Below are 19,287 nucleotides of genomic sequence, written 5' to 3' on the forward strand. Positions count from 1 at the left end.
TCCCGCAGCCGTTAACGGTCGCCGCGCCCCGCCCCTTCCAGTAGCCCCCGCCCCGCCAGGCGGACAGGCAGCGGCCCCGCCCCGGAAGCGCTTCTGCCGGGCAGTGGCAGAGGGGGAGGGGTCGCGGCGGGGCGGCTCCGTGGGCACCGGCGATATGTTCCTAACGGTGGCTACGTGTGAGTGGCGCAGGGAGGAGCGCGGCGGGGCGGGAAGCGGCGGCAGGCGCGGGGGAGGGGAGAGGAGAGGAGAGGAGATGAGATGAGATGAGAGGGCCCGGGGGCGTGCGTGAGCCCAGGCGGCAGCACCGCCACCACCGCCGCTTTCCCTTCCCCCACCCCTTCCCCCAACAGCCCGGGCCGCGGGGTCTGTGTCTCCCGGCAGCCCCGGGACCGGGACTACAGCTCCCGGCGTGCCCCGCGCCGCCTCGTGCCGGGGCACGGCAGTCGTTGGAGGGCGCGAGGCCGTTGCGCTGTCCCCGGCTCAGCGGCGCCGCCTCAGCACCTGAGCCCGAGCGGCCGCCTCATGCCCTGCCGGGGGTCGGCTTCGGGGGAGGGGGTGTCAAAGGAGAGCGGGGCTGGGCGGAGAAGCCGAGGGGCTCCTTGTGAGCCATGACCTTGGCAGAACGCTGGCCCTGTGAGAGGGGGCTTAGGGGAACTCGAGGGAAGCAGAACTCAGACATGAGGTCAGGAAATTACAGCTCATGAATGGAAAAACAGGGAGTCGGGTGGCAGGGGGAGTATGAGGTGAGAAATGTGCTCATAACCCTATTGGAAATGTCTGGGGTGTGGTGAACAGTGCGAGAGGAGCTTGGCCAGAAGCTCACGGTGGCCTAAGTGAGAGTCGCATAGACAGAATACAGATGAGAAGTTTTTCACATCGTGAAGAGTTGGGTTTTGTTTCATTCTGTTTTGGGGGTTTTTTGTTTGTTTGTTTTTTGTTTTATTTATCTATCCCGTAGATTTATGATTACTTTAAATTCACTGAGGTAAAAAAAAAAAAAAAAAAAAATTCTGCTCATTCCATTCTGTGTGGTAGGTTAGATCAGGGGGCTAATTAACCCCAGGCTTGTGAGGCTGTCATATGAGAACAGCTCTCTGGTTTGGGTATGGTCACACAAACCTTTGTGTCAGGCAACTACTGCAGGAGCCAGAGCAGTGGTGGGCATAAGCAAGCAAGGGAGAGTAGGACTGCAGTTTTCACCAGCAGTGTTAGTGTTTATTTAACTGTGTATGTGTTTATTGGATTCATGTTCACCACTGAAGCTTCATATTGAAAAATTCTGAAGGATGCAACAGGTGCAATCGGTTGCAGTTGGTGCTGCAGTTAGACAGACACTTGTAGAAGTTGTGTGGCAGAAGAGAGCAGGCAACTGGGACCACAGAAAGGGAAGAACAAGGGACATTTCTTTTGTGACAGTAAATCTCTTTGCACGGTCTTATCTGTGGTTGATGCAAGGGCATGCAGGCACAACTCCTAATCTTTATATTTTCCATATAAAGGAAACAAGGTAAAAATAATAACCGTTTTTCTTTTTTTTCCATGCTGAAAAAAACCCCAACAGTGGCCAAGAGCAAATCTAAGTAAGTGATGTTTTCACCCTATTTTAAATTTCTGCTTCCACCCTACATCTTTAGGTAACTTTACTATATATTAGGCTTCCCTAGAACTTTTTAATATACCTGAGGGAATTGCAGTCCTTGAGTCTAGCTGAATCCTCTCTGTCCTGCTTGCATGTCTTTTCACAGGTAAGTCCAGAATGGTGTGAAAAAACCCTAGGTTTTAACATTGCAGGATATGTAGGTGCTGTGCTATGGGCTGTCATGCTGAGCTGTAATATCCAAAGCACTGTGTGCAGGGGAAGGAAGCTGAGCTTTATGATTAAAGAGGTGCTCTAAGTTATCTACATCATCTTCCTCTTGTTAACTTTCACAGTTAGCTGAGGAGGGCAGTATGCTGGTACACGAGGAGTGGGCAGGGTGCAGTCAGTGCTCTGGGCATCATGATTTGCAGTGTAGTTCAGCTCAGGAAAGGTGTGAGTGGGCTCTGGAAGAAATTTAGTCACAGTCCTTTAGAAAGTCCATAGAAAGCTGCTGTTTTAAGGGTTGGAAAGGAAGGAATAATTCCTTTCAGCACATAACTAGTCTTGCAGTGTGGATGCAAGGATCATGTGGAGACAATGAGTTGCATCCAGAATGCTAATTGGAAGAAAATTAGCTAGACAAATCCCTGTCTTCAGATTCTCAGAAGTTCCATTCTGTGCAAGTGTGTTACATTTGGTACTGCACAACCTTGAGCCAATGGTCTGTGTACATCTGGGTTTTTTTATTTTTATTTTTTTTAAAAAGTGCCCCCTAACAGAGCTAGTACTAACCACTTTCTGGGTTTGAAGAGGTTCTCCTGTTACTGAAATGAAGCAAGCTCTTCTCAAGTATGTGCCTGACAGGAAAAAGAACAGTTTGATATCTCAGGATTCTACTGTTGCTTCTTTACAGAAACAAAGAAAGCAGGATGGTTCCTTGAGGTGAAAAAGTACAAGGGTGTTCCTAATGTCAATGTAGCGATTATTATGCCCAGCCCCCCTCCCCCTCCTTTTTTTTTTTTCCCATGATGTTTTTTTCCCTGTGCTTTGTATAGTTCCATACATACTTCAGGAACATGTTATCTCCTTATATTATTTCTTCCAGTCCCTGAAGGGAACCTACAGGAATGATAGAGGGGGACTTCTCATAAAAGTGTCCAATGATGGGACAAAGGGAAATGGTTCTAAACTGAAGGAGACTAGGTTTAGCCTGGGTATTAGGAAGAAGTTCTTCAGGATGAGGGTGGTGAGACTCTGCAACAGAATGTCCAGAGAAGTTGTGGGTGCCCCTCCCTGGAGGTGTTCAAGAGCAGGGTGTGTGAGGCTTTGAGCAACCTTATCTAGATGAGAGGTGTCCCTGCCCATGGCAGGGAGTTTGGAGTAGATGATCTCAAAGGTCCCTTTCAACCTAAGCCATTCTGTGATCCCCTTGGGTTTTCTCCCCATTTGCCAAGAGCTTTCCATTTTTCTTTTCTACCTCTGCTCCTGGTTACATTTCCTCATTGGGCAGCAAGTGTCTTGAACAAGGTGCTTTGTTGAGAAAGGGCTTGGCCTCAAATCTGTGGTGCACAAGAATTTCAAGGCCTGGTCATACCGATACCACTGATTCCCGCAGAAAGGGGAAACTGCACAGAGGCTTTGAGGAAGTGGGTGAGGTATAGGGGAAAGAGTCTGTGTGGTTAGTGGTGCTACAGACCACACCTGCAGTAGTGTAAAGCAGAGGACAGTACTCAGGGACAATCTTTGGACTGTGGTTGGTCAGTTGGTCTGAGGGAATCCAGTGCTTTTCTGTTTATTTTGAACTTGGAGTAAATTAGATGGCAAAGTGGAAAAGGGAGAGCTCAAGGAAGTACACTGGTAAGAACAGCACAAGTGAGGAAAAATGGGTGTCTTCAAGGTTAATTTAACAGACCATTTTGTATTAGCAGCCAGAAAATCAAGGCAAATTAATTGAATGCCCACATGCAGAGATGTATCCATCTCTCTATTACAGTGGAAATGAAAGATATAATTTACAGACTGGTTTGACCTTTCTTTTGAAACTTCAGAAGACGCCCCGTTTCTGGGAAGTTGTGTAGATTTTGGAATACTTCCACAGCAGACATGGTGGTGACTTTCTCAGTCTCCTGGCTTGGCCTGCTCCCTGCAGCTGCTGCTGGCTTGCTCCACAAACTGAGAGCCCTCCAATGGGGAAGGGAGTTCCTGTGGCCAGGTTAATGTCAAGCCCTGAATCTCTAGCAGGATGGACAGTGCCAAGGGGCCCTGCTGCTTTTTTTGTATGCCTCTTGTTCCAGCCTATCTGCTCTGGTTCCTCTCTGCATGTGGAAGTGATGGTCTGTGATAAAGCGTTATCTACAGCCCCAGCATCTTCAACTACCATCATCCTTCCTCTCTTGCCATTTTCTTTTAAGCCATAGTGACACAATTGTATGTTAATTTTTTTTATTTTTTTTTTTAAATCTTTCCTGCCTGTTTTTCTTCATCCTCCCTTACTGTTTTGGAGAGAAGCTACCTTTCTCTGGGCTTGTGTTCTGTGTAGGAGTCATTTAGTGAAACTCGATGCTGGAATTTATGGTTTATAGTGGGTTCTTTGTATTGTAAGTTTAGCATATGGTATTAAAACTCCCATCCAGAACATACAGGAAGTTAAGATAAAGTATATTATGTAAGAGTGATTGTGCCAAATTGTTCCTGATAAAAACCTGTCCATTTGATGGTGCCCCTGTGACACTTGAGACATTCCTTGTGACTTCAGATACGTTTTGGTGAGGATGAAGAGTGCAGCGGAGACGGGCTACGGTTTCAACATCAGGAGACTCCGACTGCAGGAAAAACTGGTCCTGCTGAAATATGATCCCATTGGTAAGAGGAGCTCAGGGATGATTTCAGCCTGCTTTGTATAAGCTTCTCTGACTGTGGGGGGTAAAAGGTTTTTATATAACAGGAATTTTCCCATCTAACCAAAGTATGTCGTAACATGTTTCATACTCAGATGACTACCGTTGCTTTTCTTCATGACATTCCAGTGGGAAGTAAATATTACCCTCATTATATAGATCGCAGCACTGAAACAAAGTAATGACTTTCCAGACACATCAGTCTTTGATGACAGCCATGCCACATGTCAGTGGCAAAGCAAAGTGACACATGAGTTCTTTCATTCTTTTTCTTTGTGTGGTTAGCTAGACTGTGCTACCTCCAAGAAGCAGCCACGATGTATTGATAGAAGTGTTCTGTTAATTGGTCATGGATGATCTAGACAATACATTCTAACCACCACTTATGAAATGGACCTTTTCTTTTAAAGAAATAAACACAAGTTCTTGCTCCTTCACAAATGATCCTGCTTTCCAGATGACAGTTTGTGGGTTCTTTTATGTTTCTCAGGTCCTTGCAAATTTTCTCCTTTTTAAGAATCTGCTGTTGGGGGGGTTAGAGCAATTGCCAAGATGCCTTTTGTTCAGCAAACTTTTTGAAAGGTGATTGAGAGCTCAAGTTTCTGGAGGAAGAACATTAAAACACTTAATTTATCATTAGAAAGCTTAGTTTGGGGAAACTCAGAATTAAAACCAGGCCATGTGAGAAATAGCATGGGGGAGTTAATGCAAAAAATGCTGGTTTAATCTATAGAATAAAGAAGTGTGTTAATTAAACAGCTCTAAGTAGGTAACATACTGCATGGGCAGTAGTTATGTGGTTCAAGCTTATTTTTTTCATTTAATTTTATGTTCTTGGTAGATGACAAACCTTTTAATGCTCAGATCTAACAGTATGGGAGCCTTATGGCAGGTGAAGGAGCTACCAGAGAAATGGCAAGTTCTCATCAAAGCACTCATGCTGACAGAGGTGGTAGTTTGCATTTTGAATTCTATACAGAAAGGGAATGGGAGATCAATGGGATTGTTTTCTTCAATAAGAAAATTTTAATTTACTGGATTGAAATATTGTACAAAGACTCCAGAAGCTTCACAACTTGTAAGAAATGTGAAAAGCGTGGAGAACTCAGGCTATGTGGCACTTATGTTGCAGAACATGTAGTAGGTTGTTGAAGTTCAAAATTGGAAGTAATAAAGAAAAAAGCTCTGATCTTTGTAGCCTGTAGTAGAGCATAAGTGAGAAATTGATGTGAGAAAGTGCTGCATGTGTGAAGGAAAGTAAATTTGAGTCTAGATACCAACTCACATCAGGAATATGTTGGGAAGCATTTTCACTTGGCATGCATTTTCACCTTATGTTTTTTACTTCTCAAAAACCTGGGACCTCCACAGAGAGAATCTTTTTAGTGAAGCAGCGGTAGTAGTGCCCAAGTTTCACTACCTCCCAACTACGGCAACAGAGTGTGTTACTAAGTTGCAATATTTCTTAAAGCGAAACTTAAGTGGAAGAAGAGTTTTTGCTAATGTGTGGTTTGCTGTTGCCCAGCTTTCAAAAGAATTTGTATGATGAAGTTCAATGGAACATCAGTGCTTGTCTAGTGAGATTGTAAAGCTTTGCTTTGATATTTTAAAACTTGTTTAGTAATGTATTTACTTTGTTTAATCTGTAGCTGACCTGACTTTGCTAACACCTGCATCAGGCATTGGAGGCAGGGTCAGTTTGTGCCTCAGTGAGAGACCTGCAGGACACCAAATCAACTTTTCAGTCAGGCTGGGAGCCCAGTTAGATCCAGCTCATTGGCTGCAGTTGTTTGGGCTCTGAAGCTGAGTAGTAGAAAGCAGTAAGAACCTATTTTTGTCCCTGCATCGAGCAGCTGTGACTCAGAATAGTCACACAGCAGCTGCTGAATGTTTTCAGCCACTCAAATCCTGATACTTATTTTCACAGAGGTAAATGGACCTCTTAGGAACTAAAAATTACGTGTGGTTAAGGGAAAGCACTACTAAACTCTTTCAAGACTTGCTTAACGGCAGCGCTGTGCCAGTCAGTTGCTTCGTGCTCATCTGAGCAGTGAAGGCAGTCAGGAGGAAGGGCTGTAGGTTAGTGGAATTGCTTTTTAACACTTCAGGCTTCTTAACAGATTCTCTTTTTCCCCCTCTACAGCAAAACAACGTGTCCTCTTCACAGAGAAGAAAAAAATCCGCTCTCTCTGAACAATGACCAGGCTTGATTTATGCATGAGGAGGGGATGGTCTGGGGGGAGGACGGTGTGAGTGCTGATTCAGAAATCCAGCAACATGGGCTGAAAAGAGAGGAAATGAACTGGGATCACCGTCTCCTGTGATTTGAAGGCCATTGTGAACAAAACAATGCAGAGAGAGAAAATTCTTAATGTCTGAACATAGATCATCACAGTAACATTTATTTATCTTTTGAGTTATTTTTGCAGTACTCAATTAAAAAAATTAAATAGCAAATCCCATTGTCTGTGTTTTCCATTGTGAAAGAGGCTGTAATCTTCAAAGGAACTATTGTTTTATAAGGCAATAAAAATTAACATTTTCCACAGCAGGAATTCAATGGCAGGACTGCAAGTTTTTCTAACCTACCAGCCCACAGATTCAACAGTAGTGACCACAACTTGGTGTCATTCCTTGCAGGGGTTTGTGTTGCACCAGCTCCTGCCTGGGCAAGGAAGAACCAGTAGGGAGGCTGGTGAAATAAGATGAGCTTTTGGATAAGCTATAAGGGCTGTACTATTTTCAATCAGGTAAGAAGCATGGACTTTTCACCTCTGGATTTCTGTGCCTTGTGAAGAAATAGTGAGAGTGGTTCTCTGTCTGATGTTGGAAGCTTTTCTTTAATTAGCCCACCTTCATTTAAGAGCACTGTAGCTGGAAACATTTTTCAGAGTCTACCTTAACAGTACTCATCCTCTGTCCAGTCTTCTGCCCCGGTCTGGCAGGAGTGCACAGTGCAGTGCTGCAGCCAGTGATGGAAGCACTGGGAATAGGTGGGGCAGGGATTGATGGATGGGGCCTCCTTACCAGCCAAGTGCTGGCCTTGGTGTTAGCAGCTGAGGACTCAAGCTGCAGCCTCACAGCTAAAGCTCTGCTGCTCGAGCTGGCATTGCACACCAGCAGTTCTGATAAAATCAGGTGAAGTTAAAAGTACTACCAGGAGCCCAGTACGCTCCAGACATTTTACTGTCATCCCTGTGTGGCTCAGCGTGGTGCTCTGTGTGGGGTGGCCACAAGCCTGATGGTTGTGTGTGAGGCCAGAGGGAGCTGCTGGGCTGTGTGTGGAAGACCCACCCCCCTCACCCCATCTTACTGCTGTAGATCAGGAACTAGCAGGATTCCTCCAGAAGCAGAGACTTTCCTGGTCTTTCCAGTCAGCAGAGGAGAACCTTGGTGTAGTCAGGAGAATAATTCTGTCTGGGCTAAGATAAAATCAGTGCATTGAGCTAGACAATGGCAATTAGAAAAGGTCCTGAGGCAAGTCCTTCCTGTAAGGATATGAAGATTGTGTCCCCGATGCCTGGACGCTCACTGATGCGATGCAGTTTGACTTCCTGATCATTTCCTCCATGGATAACTCGGGATAGTATGCCAGGTAGAAGGCAAGTGCTCCCACAAAACTGTCTCCAGCTCCCTAGAACAGAATAACAAACAGGTTGAAGCATACTTGAATGGAGAAACAATTCAGATGTGTTTACTGGAAAGAGGAAAGTTGCAACACTGATTGCAGGGGTCAGGAAATTTTTCAGGAGCTGAGTTCAATTCGCTTTTCTATGCCCAGCAAATTCTGCCATGTTACACTAACGATACAATACTCTGTGCCCAGCTGTTGAATCCTGGTACACACTATGATATGGCTTAAACTTAAACAAAAAGAAGGGTAAGTGTGCTATAGTTCAGCAACGTGCTGTTATAAACACTGCTTTTGAAACTTCCTGTTGTTGGAGTGCCTGATTTGGATTTCTCAACCTGAATGTTTCATTAAACCTATTTTTCTCTCATTTAACTTCTGTTTTTCATAAAGGGCAGTGGTAGAAGGGATAGAGAAAAGGGGAAAAAAATAAAGCCATGTGGTTTGTGGTGTCTGTAAATTCCTAGTTGCAGAATGATACATTTTGATGCCTCCAGAACTTGGCTATCTCTCATTAAAAGGGTCCCACTAATGAAGGGCTATGCTGTGTGTATCACAAAACCCACTCTTACTCCTAGGGCAAGCTTTGCCACCTGTGTTGACTTTGATTGTGGGGGCAAAGGACAGTGACATTCACCTGGAGCTCTGGCAGCCACAGCCTTTTGGAGCCACCAGTCCCCAGGCTGTGCCTCCCCTGGAGCTGCCCAGTGCTGTGCCCATGCTGGGCAAGTCCCCAGCAAACAGGAAAAATGCTTCCCCCACATGGGCCCTGGCTGTGCCCTGGTGTGCTCTGACCCACAAGCCCAGACACCACTAGTTCTGCACTGACCAGCCCAGAACTGCAACTGTTCACCTCCTGAGTGCTTTTTAACAATAACTCTTGTTTTGCAATGTTCACTGCTCTGGAGTGTCCCAAACAACTGGCAAAATAAATAATTTAAAACTTGATTTGCCATTTCATTTCAGTGTTCCTTCCCCCTGCCCCTCTGAAACTGGCTTGATTTCTAAATCACTGATAGCAATTGTTATTTGTACTGTAAAACTGGTTCTAAGCTCCCTGGTTTTTAGTTATATTTGTATACCAGCAAAAGTGTTACACTGGACACACTGGTAATACTTTATTTCTCTCAAGAACCAGCATAAGGACTATTTCCCCTGAGGCGTTTTGCTGTGTAGTTGGAAAAAACAGGCCCCAAGAGTCATGAGACAAGAGCAAAGGGCCTGGAAAAAGTTAGTTAAGATAGCTGAGCAAAATTTAAAACTGGAAGTTAAGGCTAGGAAGTAATTTTCCAGTTTTGAGTTCTAGCGTTCTCGGTGTTAAACTACTACTTACCCTAAAATCAGCTGAATATAGTATCAGACCAGCATGAAAAAAATACCCTGCCATTTCCAGAGAAATCTGTTGGTAGCATTACAAGAAGCTGACCAGGCAGAGCAGGCTGGCAATTCCAAGGGGGGTGAGCGCAGGGTAGGGGTGGTCAGGCCGTGCCTTGGCTCTCTCTCCTTGCCCAGCCCTTCCCCAGCAGCTGTTTGCATTGGTGTTCCCCAGGCAGGAAACTCCCAGCTTAACTCTCACTTAGCCTGAAGTTTGGACCTCGTCTGCCAATCGCCTTCCCAGCGGGGCAGGATGGAATGCTGCCTGGCAAAGGACAAGTTAAGAAGCAATGCTGTACCCCAGCAGGCAGCTGTGGCACCACCTGTTTCAACAGTTCCGTATTCCTGAACATACAAGGGGCAGGTGAAGGTTTTTGTCAGTTTCTGTTGAGCTTTTGTCTCTCTTCTGGTTTCCAGAGTGCTCCCACAATGGCAGGTGGAGCAGGAGCAGGTGACTGCTAGTTAAGCATTGCCAGCAGCTTTTGTCTGATGCATAATACAAAAAATCTCCAGCCCATCTCAGGGTTTATAATCTGATCAGTGCATGATTAACTATTATAGCTATTTTGTTGCTGCTGGTTTAGACATCAGTAGAATTTCAGCAAGCAGATCTGGTATGATGTAGCTCTAGCTACAAGTCATCATTTTTACATCAAATATTTCTCATAAAGTGACCACTGAGTAATAGAAGTGGCGAAATATTATTTTAATGAGGAATACTCAGAATAGTTGGTCCCTAACAGCAGAAATCATTGCCCAGCAGGGGCACGGTCTCCTTCAACATTTTAAAAAATGGAGGTAACTAACTATTGCCTAAAATAATTGCTGCACTTTTTCTATTGGGAAAAAAAAAGACTAACCCCACATCACCCAGGTCTTAGTTTGGATGACAGCAAGATGGAATCTAAGTTCTCCCTTCAACTTTACTGTGCCTCTGCATTTGTAGGCAATGCTCTGAGGTTGTGAGATGGATGTAGATCTTCCTTTTGATGAGGCTGAACTATGCTAAATAACTACAAAAGTGGAAAAGGGAGTGAACAGCAGACTTCCTTGCAGAATGGAAAAAGGCCCCCCCTAGTTTTGCTTTGGTTTGGTTTTTTGCAAGAGAAGAGATTATGAGAATATACAGAAGGATTTCATGCCAGTAAACTGTCACTGAAATCCCTACTTCCCATACATTTAGGCTGAAGCAGTCAGTATCTTTAAAGCTCAGCAACTGCAGACCCTAAGGTACCATAACTTCAGCTGCTGGTAAGTAAATGTTTTGTGTGTGATGTTTTCAATACAGGAGCCACTACATTGAAAGCAGAGGCATACATCAGTCTCATTATGCAGATACCCTGTTCAGCCCTGCTCCTGGTCTGTGCAGACGTGCCTGGTCAAACATGACTCAAAGAGCAATAGCAGAACTGATTCAGCTGTAAGGGAGCTGCCATAAGAACTCTTTTCAGCTTACAGAAACAGGCTTTCCCTCTTTGGCATTATGGATTAAACTACATTGGCTTTGGGAGACTCAGAAAAGGTCAGCACAAAGCAGGAGGAACAGGCTCAGAGCAAAATCAAGATTATCCAAACTGTGGATTAGCTAGTATTAGCTTTACCTTTAGCTGTTTCGAAACCTGCTATAAATAAAAAAGAAATAAAACTTACTTTGCAAAAATAATACATTTTGAAAATAACCAGTAAGGAGCATTTATGCTGCCTACTGACAAAATATATTTTACATTCTTCAGCATTTGTCTTCCAGGAATGTACTCGAGTGCCTGGAGATAATTCATTCTATAAAAATAAAAATAAAGCTTCTGCAACCTTTTTCCTAGTAGGAGATGCTAGTTTGTATGAAACAAAACACAGAATTAGATGTAAATGATTTTCTGATATGGCATAGCTAGTTGTAAAGTGAAAATGGTATGGTTTTGACTAAGTTTTATGGTTTTGAAGCAGTTTAGAAAACCTATTTATATTCTGTGCCACTAGTTTGAAACATCCTTGTTTTCCTGTGTGTCTGAAAAAGGGATTTTTTGTTTGTTACAGTTCAGTACTGATCAAGATTCTGCGCCTCTAGAGAAGAGAAAACCCACAAAAACACTTCTGTTTATACCTTAGTTTTTGCTAGTCCTGATTTGTCAGAAGCTGATTCACAACTGCATTATAACTATTTTTATATGATGTTGCCCTGAGAAGCTTTTTATGGAAAGTGCTTTGTAAGTGGAAACTCTATTTATTGTTCAACAGACTTTCCAGCAAGTAAAGCATTTTACTTTTACAATCATGCACAGAATAATAGGACGCATTTTACTTTTACAATAAGATGACTTGTTCACCAAAAAAATTTGGAGGCCAAGAGGCCAAAAGCTGCAGTTCACGGTGTCACAGCAGTTGCACTGCTTTTGTTCCAAGGCAACTTCTTGCTCAGCTTTAACCCTCCCAGCCTGTTCTCTTGGGGAAAGAGTAATGGCAACCACAGAAGAACAGGAGGGAGCTATGGCCCCTTGAGCCTGATGTTGTTACTGAATCTCTTGGATGATTTTTCAAGAAGTCACAGTCCATGTACACTCTGTGTATCACATGGTTTCAGTCACTTCAATACATTGTAAGAGCATGTTACCAAGTTCTAAAAGGAATGATGTGTTGTATAGCAGCACAAGAGAAACATCAGGCATGCCTGTAACAACAAATTCTTCATTTAGTTAATAAATCAAGACATCAATCCAAAAGCTGTCAAAAACTGCATTATAATGTAGAATCAGTACTATTGCTTGCAGTGGTGCTTAGAGTCTCCCAGGAGCATTCCCAGTGGTGCACAAATGAGCAAAGCCCAGGGATTATACTGATTTAGTGCCACCTAAATGCATGGCAGTGCAGAGGTGCCCAGCTCTGTTGAAGGAATTGGGCTTTGGAGAACTGCTGTATTTATAGCACTCCATAACCATGTGATACTGGATTATGCTAAGGATGTTATCACTTCTGTCACATCTGCTCAACATTCCTTGCTGTACCCCTGCCTACGCTGTACCCAAACTACAAATTAGCCCTACATAACACAAAAATACCTGTCAGTGAAGACTCTTTCTATCCACTCCTCAGAACTGGGGAAACCCTAGGCCTCCCTACAAGAATCCTTGGGCTGTTCTTTGGTGAAAGATTAGTGGTGGAACTGGAGAAACATTTCCAGCCTTTGGGATACATTCAGACACTTTTGTGCCAAGAGGGTCTATGTGTCAGCTACAAGATAATTTCAGGTGAAATGCTCAGGGAGTATAATATCACTTGGTAACAGTAGCTTAATCAGTTATAGAGCTTTTTTTTTTTCCCCCTCTATTTTTTTATGATGTCTTCTCCCTGAAAGAGCCCCTGTTTATCCTTTTTAGTGATTGAGAGTGGTTTCATTCTGGATTATTTATTTTTTCTGGAAATTTATTTCTGGCTGATTTTTTTACTTTTGCATTTATTTGCTTGTGCAAGACTTTTGTATTGTTATTTGGGGTGTGTCTGTTAAAATTTACCACTCCCCAATTTTTCCTTACCTTTCCTTTCCTATCTCTCCACTGGAGAGATATTTTGAAAGTTTGAATTAAGACAGTCTTTAAATTAAATTAAATTAACTCTACTATCTTGAAACTCTCCTGAAATCAAACTGATTCTACATCTTCCAGCTATTTGCTAAGTTCAGAGCTTAACAAGAGTGACGACTCCCCTAGTGTCTGGTTGCTGATTCTGTGAGGAAGGATTGCCATCTCTGTGGGTGCCCTAGAGATACTGGTGGGGCTCTGCATGGCTTTACTTACAGGAGCAGACTTTTGGTCACAACCCTCTAAAACCTGAAATATTTGAAAATTACCAAGCCATTTTCCACTAGCACAGTTATTCCTATAGCTATGCATGGAGTTCTGAACCAGAACAAAATGATAAAACCTCCTTAATCTGGAACGACCAATTTTTTCAGGAAAAAACAAATGAACCTTAAACAAATAGCAGAGTTCACCTTGCTAGGTCTGTTAGGCTGGAAAGCACTGCAAAGCTAAATGGGTTAAAAAGAAAGGAGGAATACTAGAAGAAGCACACTGTGGCCCAGACCCTTGGGGTCTGGATCCACAACTGCTGTGGATTACCATTCTTGATCTGTGCTCTGGTAGCCTTGTCTGCAGTCAAGCAGACAGGCTAGAATATATTATCCTAAGATAAAGGAAAATATATAGAGAGAATCCATAGCAGTGGTGCTCCTAGGTTCCTTTCTCCTTCACCTAAGCCCTCCCTGAACACACCAACTCTGTCTGCTCTGCTCTGCACACCCCAGACCAAGCCACTGTGAACTCCTCTGCTGCTGCCCCCCGTGTGCTCCTTCCACCCAGCCACCTGCATTCAGCCACTCCTCCAGAACAGGGGGAGTGTGAGCTGACACATTTTAATTTGCATTCCCCGTAGGTTGACACTGCAGTCTTTATTCCAGTGATTCAGACTGCAGTTTCATAATCAGCATAAGCCAATCCACGCTTATGTTACTGCTGAAAGGCTCAGTCCCCACTCATGTTTTTATCCTTGTCTCGTGTTCCCATCCCCTCCCCTACATCAGATCCAGCACACGTGTGGCCAAGCAGTGAGACAGATCAGTTCTCTCACCCGTCTGAAGGCTAAGCCAGTCAAAACTGACCAAAAAACATTCGTTTCCACCCAGATCAACAAGCTGCTGTATTACCACATGATAACTAGTCCAATGCCAAGGAGAAAGAGGTTATAAACACTCCTTTCAGCAGCAGCATGATCTTGGATCAGCTTAAGCCAACTGTGAAACCTCACCCTCGGTCAACACCAGGCAATTCATTAACTCAACTGTGTATTCAAGTCCTAATACTTTGGCTCCTCGCTCAGCCAGGGAAAACTGCCTGTTGCACTCTTCCTCCTATACCCTGTGGGCTCAGACTGGAGGGATGAGGGAAAGATCACTCTTCCTTGATGTATCTTTTCCAGATTCTGTTCTGGGAAGCTGTAGGAAGGAGCAACCCCTGACTTCCTTGCATTTATGTTGTCCTGTACTTGCACAGCCCATGCATGGGGAAAATTTCTTCCTCATTTACTCAAGCTGAAAAGGGCAGCACTAATCTGGCCTCGAGAGCTTAGAGGTAACTAAACTACACCCACTGTAGTCTATCAGTTGGGAAACATCAAAACCAAAGCACACCACACAGTGCTTCACATCAGCTTTCAGGAATTTTTACCCACTTCCCGACAGATTTCCTGATGGTTCATTAAGAGTGATTAATCAGCCTGACCGTTAGCCCCCTGCATTCCTGAGAGATTAATCTCAATACAAGGCCTCCTGTCTGCATTTTCTTTCCTTTCTGAAACATCCTACTACATTAAGTTAGTCACTGTTTCTAAAAAGATCAGTGACAAGTATTACAGATGTATGAATTCCCTTGAAAAGTTATCTGCTTTGTGGAGAATGCTGGAAATAAACCATACAACATTCACAAATCTGCAATTTTTAATTCATATGTAATCTAAAAAGCACAGCTGAAGTATCTAGAGATTTGGCAATATCACACAGTCCTGCTTTACATTTCAAAGCCCCTATAGAGCATCTGTTTTGAAGGTAGTAATAGTGCTCTCATTTCATTAGAAGGGAAATGAACCCAACTTAAGATCAAGAATGCAAGGAACACCCACTTTGAGATATACATAGGCTGAGTTCAGAGCTCCTTATCCTGCATGGACTTTAATGGGAATAACATTAGCCACCCATCCTTCAGAAATGAGGCACAGTTTGGGAACCCCAAGATGGAGGTATTAAAAATCAGTAAGTGGACTGCACACACTGCCCCCAGCCCTGCTAGATTCTCAGGATCAGAACAGATCCCACCTTGCTGTTTACAAGAGAAATATTGCAAGGTGTCTGTGAGTTGATGGCTTTCTATTAGCACATGCTGATGAAATCTGGGAGGGAGCACAGAAGAGCTTTGTTTTGCCAGGTAATAATATTCCAGTATGCCACTCAGCACTGGGTAAGAAAGTTATTCTGTGTTACAGACTAACCCCAGAAAGCCAACAAAGTATTCACCCACAGGGAGCACTCTGTTTTCTGAGTCATTGAAACAACCCAGAGTGATGATGCTCATATAAACTCCTTTCAACTCCAGATAGCTTTAATGAGAGGTGACGAATTTACTTCATTCTTACACACTGGAGTACTAGCACTGAACCAGTAACTCCTGAAAGAAACAAAATAACTAACTGAAAGTTCATACCTCACAGAGAGACTCAAATGCAGGAGAGGAAATCCCCCATGCTTGTTTGGGTTGGGTTTTGGGTTTTTTTGCTGGAGTGCATATAGAAACCTTACAACATAGAAAGCAAAGTCCTGGAAAATTCTCATTACATTTCAGCCCAATATGAAACTCTCCAGTATATATATGTGTCAACAACAAGGAAGCACACAGACACTCTGCTAACAGAAATAAGACAGACTTTCACTTGAACAAGCTACAGGAGCTGTATCTACCTTTCCCAAAGTCTGAACTTGCATGGAATTAGTCGTGGTTGAAGCTCAGAACTAAATATAGCAGCTCCTTAGAAGGTTGATTTGTACTTCTCAAACTGGTTTATCAAGCCCCAACAACATGAGCTACTCTTCTACTCTAATCAAGAGCCTCACTTATCTCACTTCCTTGAGAAGTACTTTGCTCCTTTTATTATTCATGTGACACTCATGCCAACTTGTAATTTCTTCCTATCAAAGCTCATGCTGATCTGTTAATTCACAAATTTCATTTAATGAACAAATGAAACTAGAGCTCAAGCCTGGCCCAGAATACATCCCCTTGTTCTGACAGAACACTGCAATAGTGGCAGTGGGTTTCCTCACCAGGAGAGAACTGGCAAATTGTCACTGACTGTAACCCAGCACACATCACATCAGGGGTGGACATGGGTTCAGGACTCCATAATCTAACAGCCAAGTCAAAAGGGGAAATCTCCTTGCTGGGCCAATTTCACTAGCTACATGAGTTGGGTTTTTTTTGTCTTATAGTGAAAATGCCAAAAGATTCTTAGTGATCCCATCTAATCTGACGAGATGCACTCAGAATGACACAACTGCCATCTCGCCTGGAATTGATCAAAAAAACATTCTTTTTTTGCACGAAAGCTCCATATGCTCCAGTGCCTCTTTCAAAACCACAGTATCTAGCCTTTGTTGGCTGGCCACTGCTCCCGCCTACCTCTGAATGACATATCCTGGAGGGAAAAAAACCACCAAACTTCAGGAGGTTTTTGGTTTGTTTTGGCATTTTTTTTAATTTTTTTTTTTTTTTTTTTTTTTTTTTTTTTTTTTTGTCTGAGCTCACTCTAGCATTGTCCTCTTGCCAGCTCCCTGCATTCTTTTTCTTACTGAGTTTGTCTAATCTTTCTGGTGAGTACTCAAGTTGTAGCTCCTGAGTTCAGCAAGATGTGACCTACAAGCCAGAACTGCTGCTCTCCTCCAGAGCGATGCTCTCTGCTGCCCACTCATCCTGTTGCCCTTATCCCATGGGGTAGGTGTGCAGAAAATAGGATTCCTGCACCTCACTCATGGTCTCTACCAGTAAGTGAGCACAGGGCACTGCTTCTGACAGGCATTCTCTGTGGGATTCCCTTTAAAATGAACATACTGGCTGCTTAAGTATTTCCCTAACAAAATCACAGACACCAGTAATGAGGGACAAAACTTCCAGAGACATTCCTTACCTCTTCCCTGTCTTTCTGTGTCTACTTGTGCTTTGAAATTAATAAAAACAACACCCTTACAGGCATTTGGGCAGTTGACCAACACTGCCCAGATTTCAGGAATTTGCTTTTCTAAGGCTGGTTTTATATCTCTAAACACACACATGCACAACAAAACTCTGAGAAAAGTGACAAAATCATTACACTCAACTGCAAACTGATCATTAAAGGCATTCCTTTACTGCCATCAGTCCATAAAACTTAGTTTTAGCTTCCCTCCATTTGTCTAATTGAAGGGAAGTATATTCTATGCAACAGGCTACTCAAGTATAACTCCTTTATTCTTGATAAGAAATATATAACTTCTGGCATTTTCTGTGGTTAGAATTTGCAAAAGCAAGAAGTCTGATTTCCCCACTATTCTCATTTCTCTGTTCTTGTTCTTTTGAAAACCTAATTATGCAATATCACCAATCCAACGTAAATCTTTCTGGTTTCTGTAGTGGTTAAAACTACTTGGCAATGAAAACCCTGTTGGGGGAAATCAGGTCTTAGTTCAATACCAACATTACTGCAATTGGCATTTCTGGGTAACTAAGTGGGCAAGGGGCTCAGGATCCAGGTTTGCCTTCCCTTTCACCATAGCTAGAAGTGATGGGAACAAACTGAGAAGACTTTGTTACATTCCACAATAGCCAGGATGATACCTGGTTCTGGAGCTTTAAAGAAAAAAAGGAGGCATATGACATTTGTAAACTAACTAAAAATGCAAGTGGTAAAAAATGACGAGGAGTTTGGCCAAGAATATGCTGCACTATTACACAGTGGATCACATTTTCAACTTCCTACATCTCAGGCCAGAAAAAGATACTTGGGAAGGTGACACTCTGGATATGCCAGAAGCTCCAGCTTCCAGAAGCTATTTTTAACAGCAGGAATTTAATTAGAAAGGATGGCTGCACACAGTTGGTCTTCCTTCCTCTCCATCCTTTGTGCAACTCAGATATCCCAGACTTCTAAGCATGGTTACAACTGACACTGATTTTTGTGCATTCATTGGCTGCCCAAGATCTGCTCTGAACACAGGTGAGCCCCAATTTTTTTTTTGTCCAGACCAATCAAGTGGGTTAACTGGAATTCCAAACTGGAATATTTCTCAGTATGATGGTAGTGGAGCACCTGTTCTCATAGCACATTTCCAGAAACTCCTTACAGTCTCTTCAAGAAGCATCCAATGCAAAGCAACTCTGTGCTAAGTACTTTCTCATTTATGTGGACAACCACAATGATGTCCAGTTCTAAAAATGAGAAAGCTGATATTCTGACAATGTTTTCCCTCCAGGCCCAATTCTTTTTGAAGAGAAGTACAGAGGAGCAGTTTTTTTTCAAGGGAAGTGGGTTCACTTGCCACTGACAAGCCAGTCCCGTTGTGCTTTTGTTCCCCACTTACAAAACAGCAGTAAGAACAGTACTTTATCTTGTGCTGTGAGTACAGAAGTAGTAAATAATGTAAGGTGCTTAGCAACCTTACATATACATGTAGACAGAACAAAGCTGTTGGACACAATATGACACAATGTCATGACCTGACCCTGATGGTTTGTAGCAAAACCCCACAATACTTGGTGCCACTAAAGAAACTAAGACAGAAATTCAGTTTTACCATGAGGTTTTCACTGCATGGCACTCAGCCACCTCAGGAGGGATTTAGAAAACTAAATGTTGGGTTTAATCTTTTTTCTTCTACGTCTTCAAGAAGTACCTCCTTGTAATTTAATGCAATTTGTGGCAAACGCTAATACTGTTTTGAGCCCACTTCTCCCTGTCAGCTGTATCTCTGTTAAATTATGCATTTCCATCTGGAAAGAAACTGTACAGGACTATAGCTCTCTTCCACTTAGAGTCAGGAATGGAGAGGGATTTAATTATATGCTCCGTGGTTGAGAAAAGGACTAGAGCAAAGCCTGGGTGGTCTGTGGAATCTTCCACTGGAAAACAAGGCTGCAAACTGTTCTGTACAAGCCTGCTTCTGTTTGCTCATTTTGTTTAGATTGTTTGTTCTTACAGATTAAAATAGACAGTTACCAGGCAGATAAACAGTATTT

At 43.2% G+C, this 19,287-nt stretch overlaps 2 protein-coding genes across 3 annotated transcripts in view; one reads left to right on the forward strand and one right to left on the reverse strand.

Moving 5' to 3' along the window:
* Nucleotides 1-38: 38 nt before the first annotated feature.
* Nucleotides 39-6,933, forward strand: MRPL33 (mitochondrial ribosomal protein L33). 2 transcript variants are annotated; one of them, XM_071739404.1, is made up of 4 exons: nt 39-176; nt 1,562-1,580; nt 4,335-4,441; nt 6,620-6,933. In XM_071739404.1, exons 1-4 carry the CDS (start codon nt 155-157, stop codon nt 6,667-6,669), a joined length of 198 nt encoding a protein of 65 aa, XP_071595505.1. In that variant the 5' UTR covers nt 39-154; the 3' UTR covers nt 6,670-6,933. The 2 variants fall into 2 exon arrangements, with proteins under 2 accessions (XP_071595505.1, XP_071595506.1); XM_071739405.1 differs by lacking the exons at nt 39-176; nt 1,562-1,580 and adding an exon at nt 1,717-1,745.
* The window catches only part of RBKS (ribokinase), a 69,725-nt gene continuing 57,296 nt past the window's right edge, over nt 6,859-19,287 (reverse strand). Inside the window, exon 8 of the mRNA XM_071739396.1 lies at nt 6,859-8,110. Within this exon, the coding sequence (XP_071595497.1) occupies nt 7,937-8,110 (174 nt within the window). The 3' untranslated portion in view covers nt 6,859-7,936. The remainder of the gene's footprint in view (nt 8,111-19,287) is intronic.

Source organism: Heliangelus exortis, chromosome 3 (genome assembly GCF_036169615.1).
Source record: "Heliangelus exortis chromosome 3, bHelExo1.hap1, whole genome shotgun sequence".
NCBI classification, from domain to species: Eukaryota; Metazoa; Chordata; class Aves; order Apodiformes; family Trochilidae; genus Heliangelus; species Heliangelus exortis.

Excerpts from the sequence above, each read along its gene's own strand:
- MRPL33 (XM_071739404.1), top strand. The coding sequence starts at position 155 with ATGTTCCTAACGGTGGCTACGT. Across the intron at positions 4,442-6,619 it reads GCTGAAATATGATCCCATTG|CAAAACAACGTGTCCTCTTC; the intron begins GTAAGAGGAGCT and ends CCCCCTCTACAG.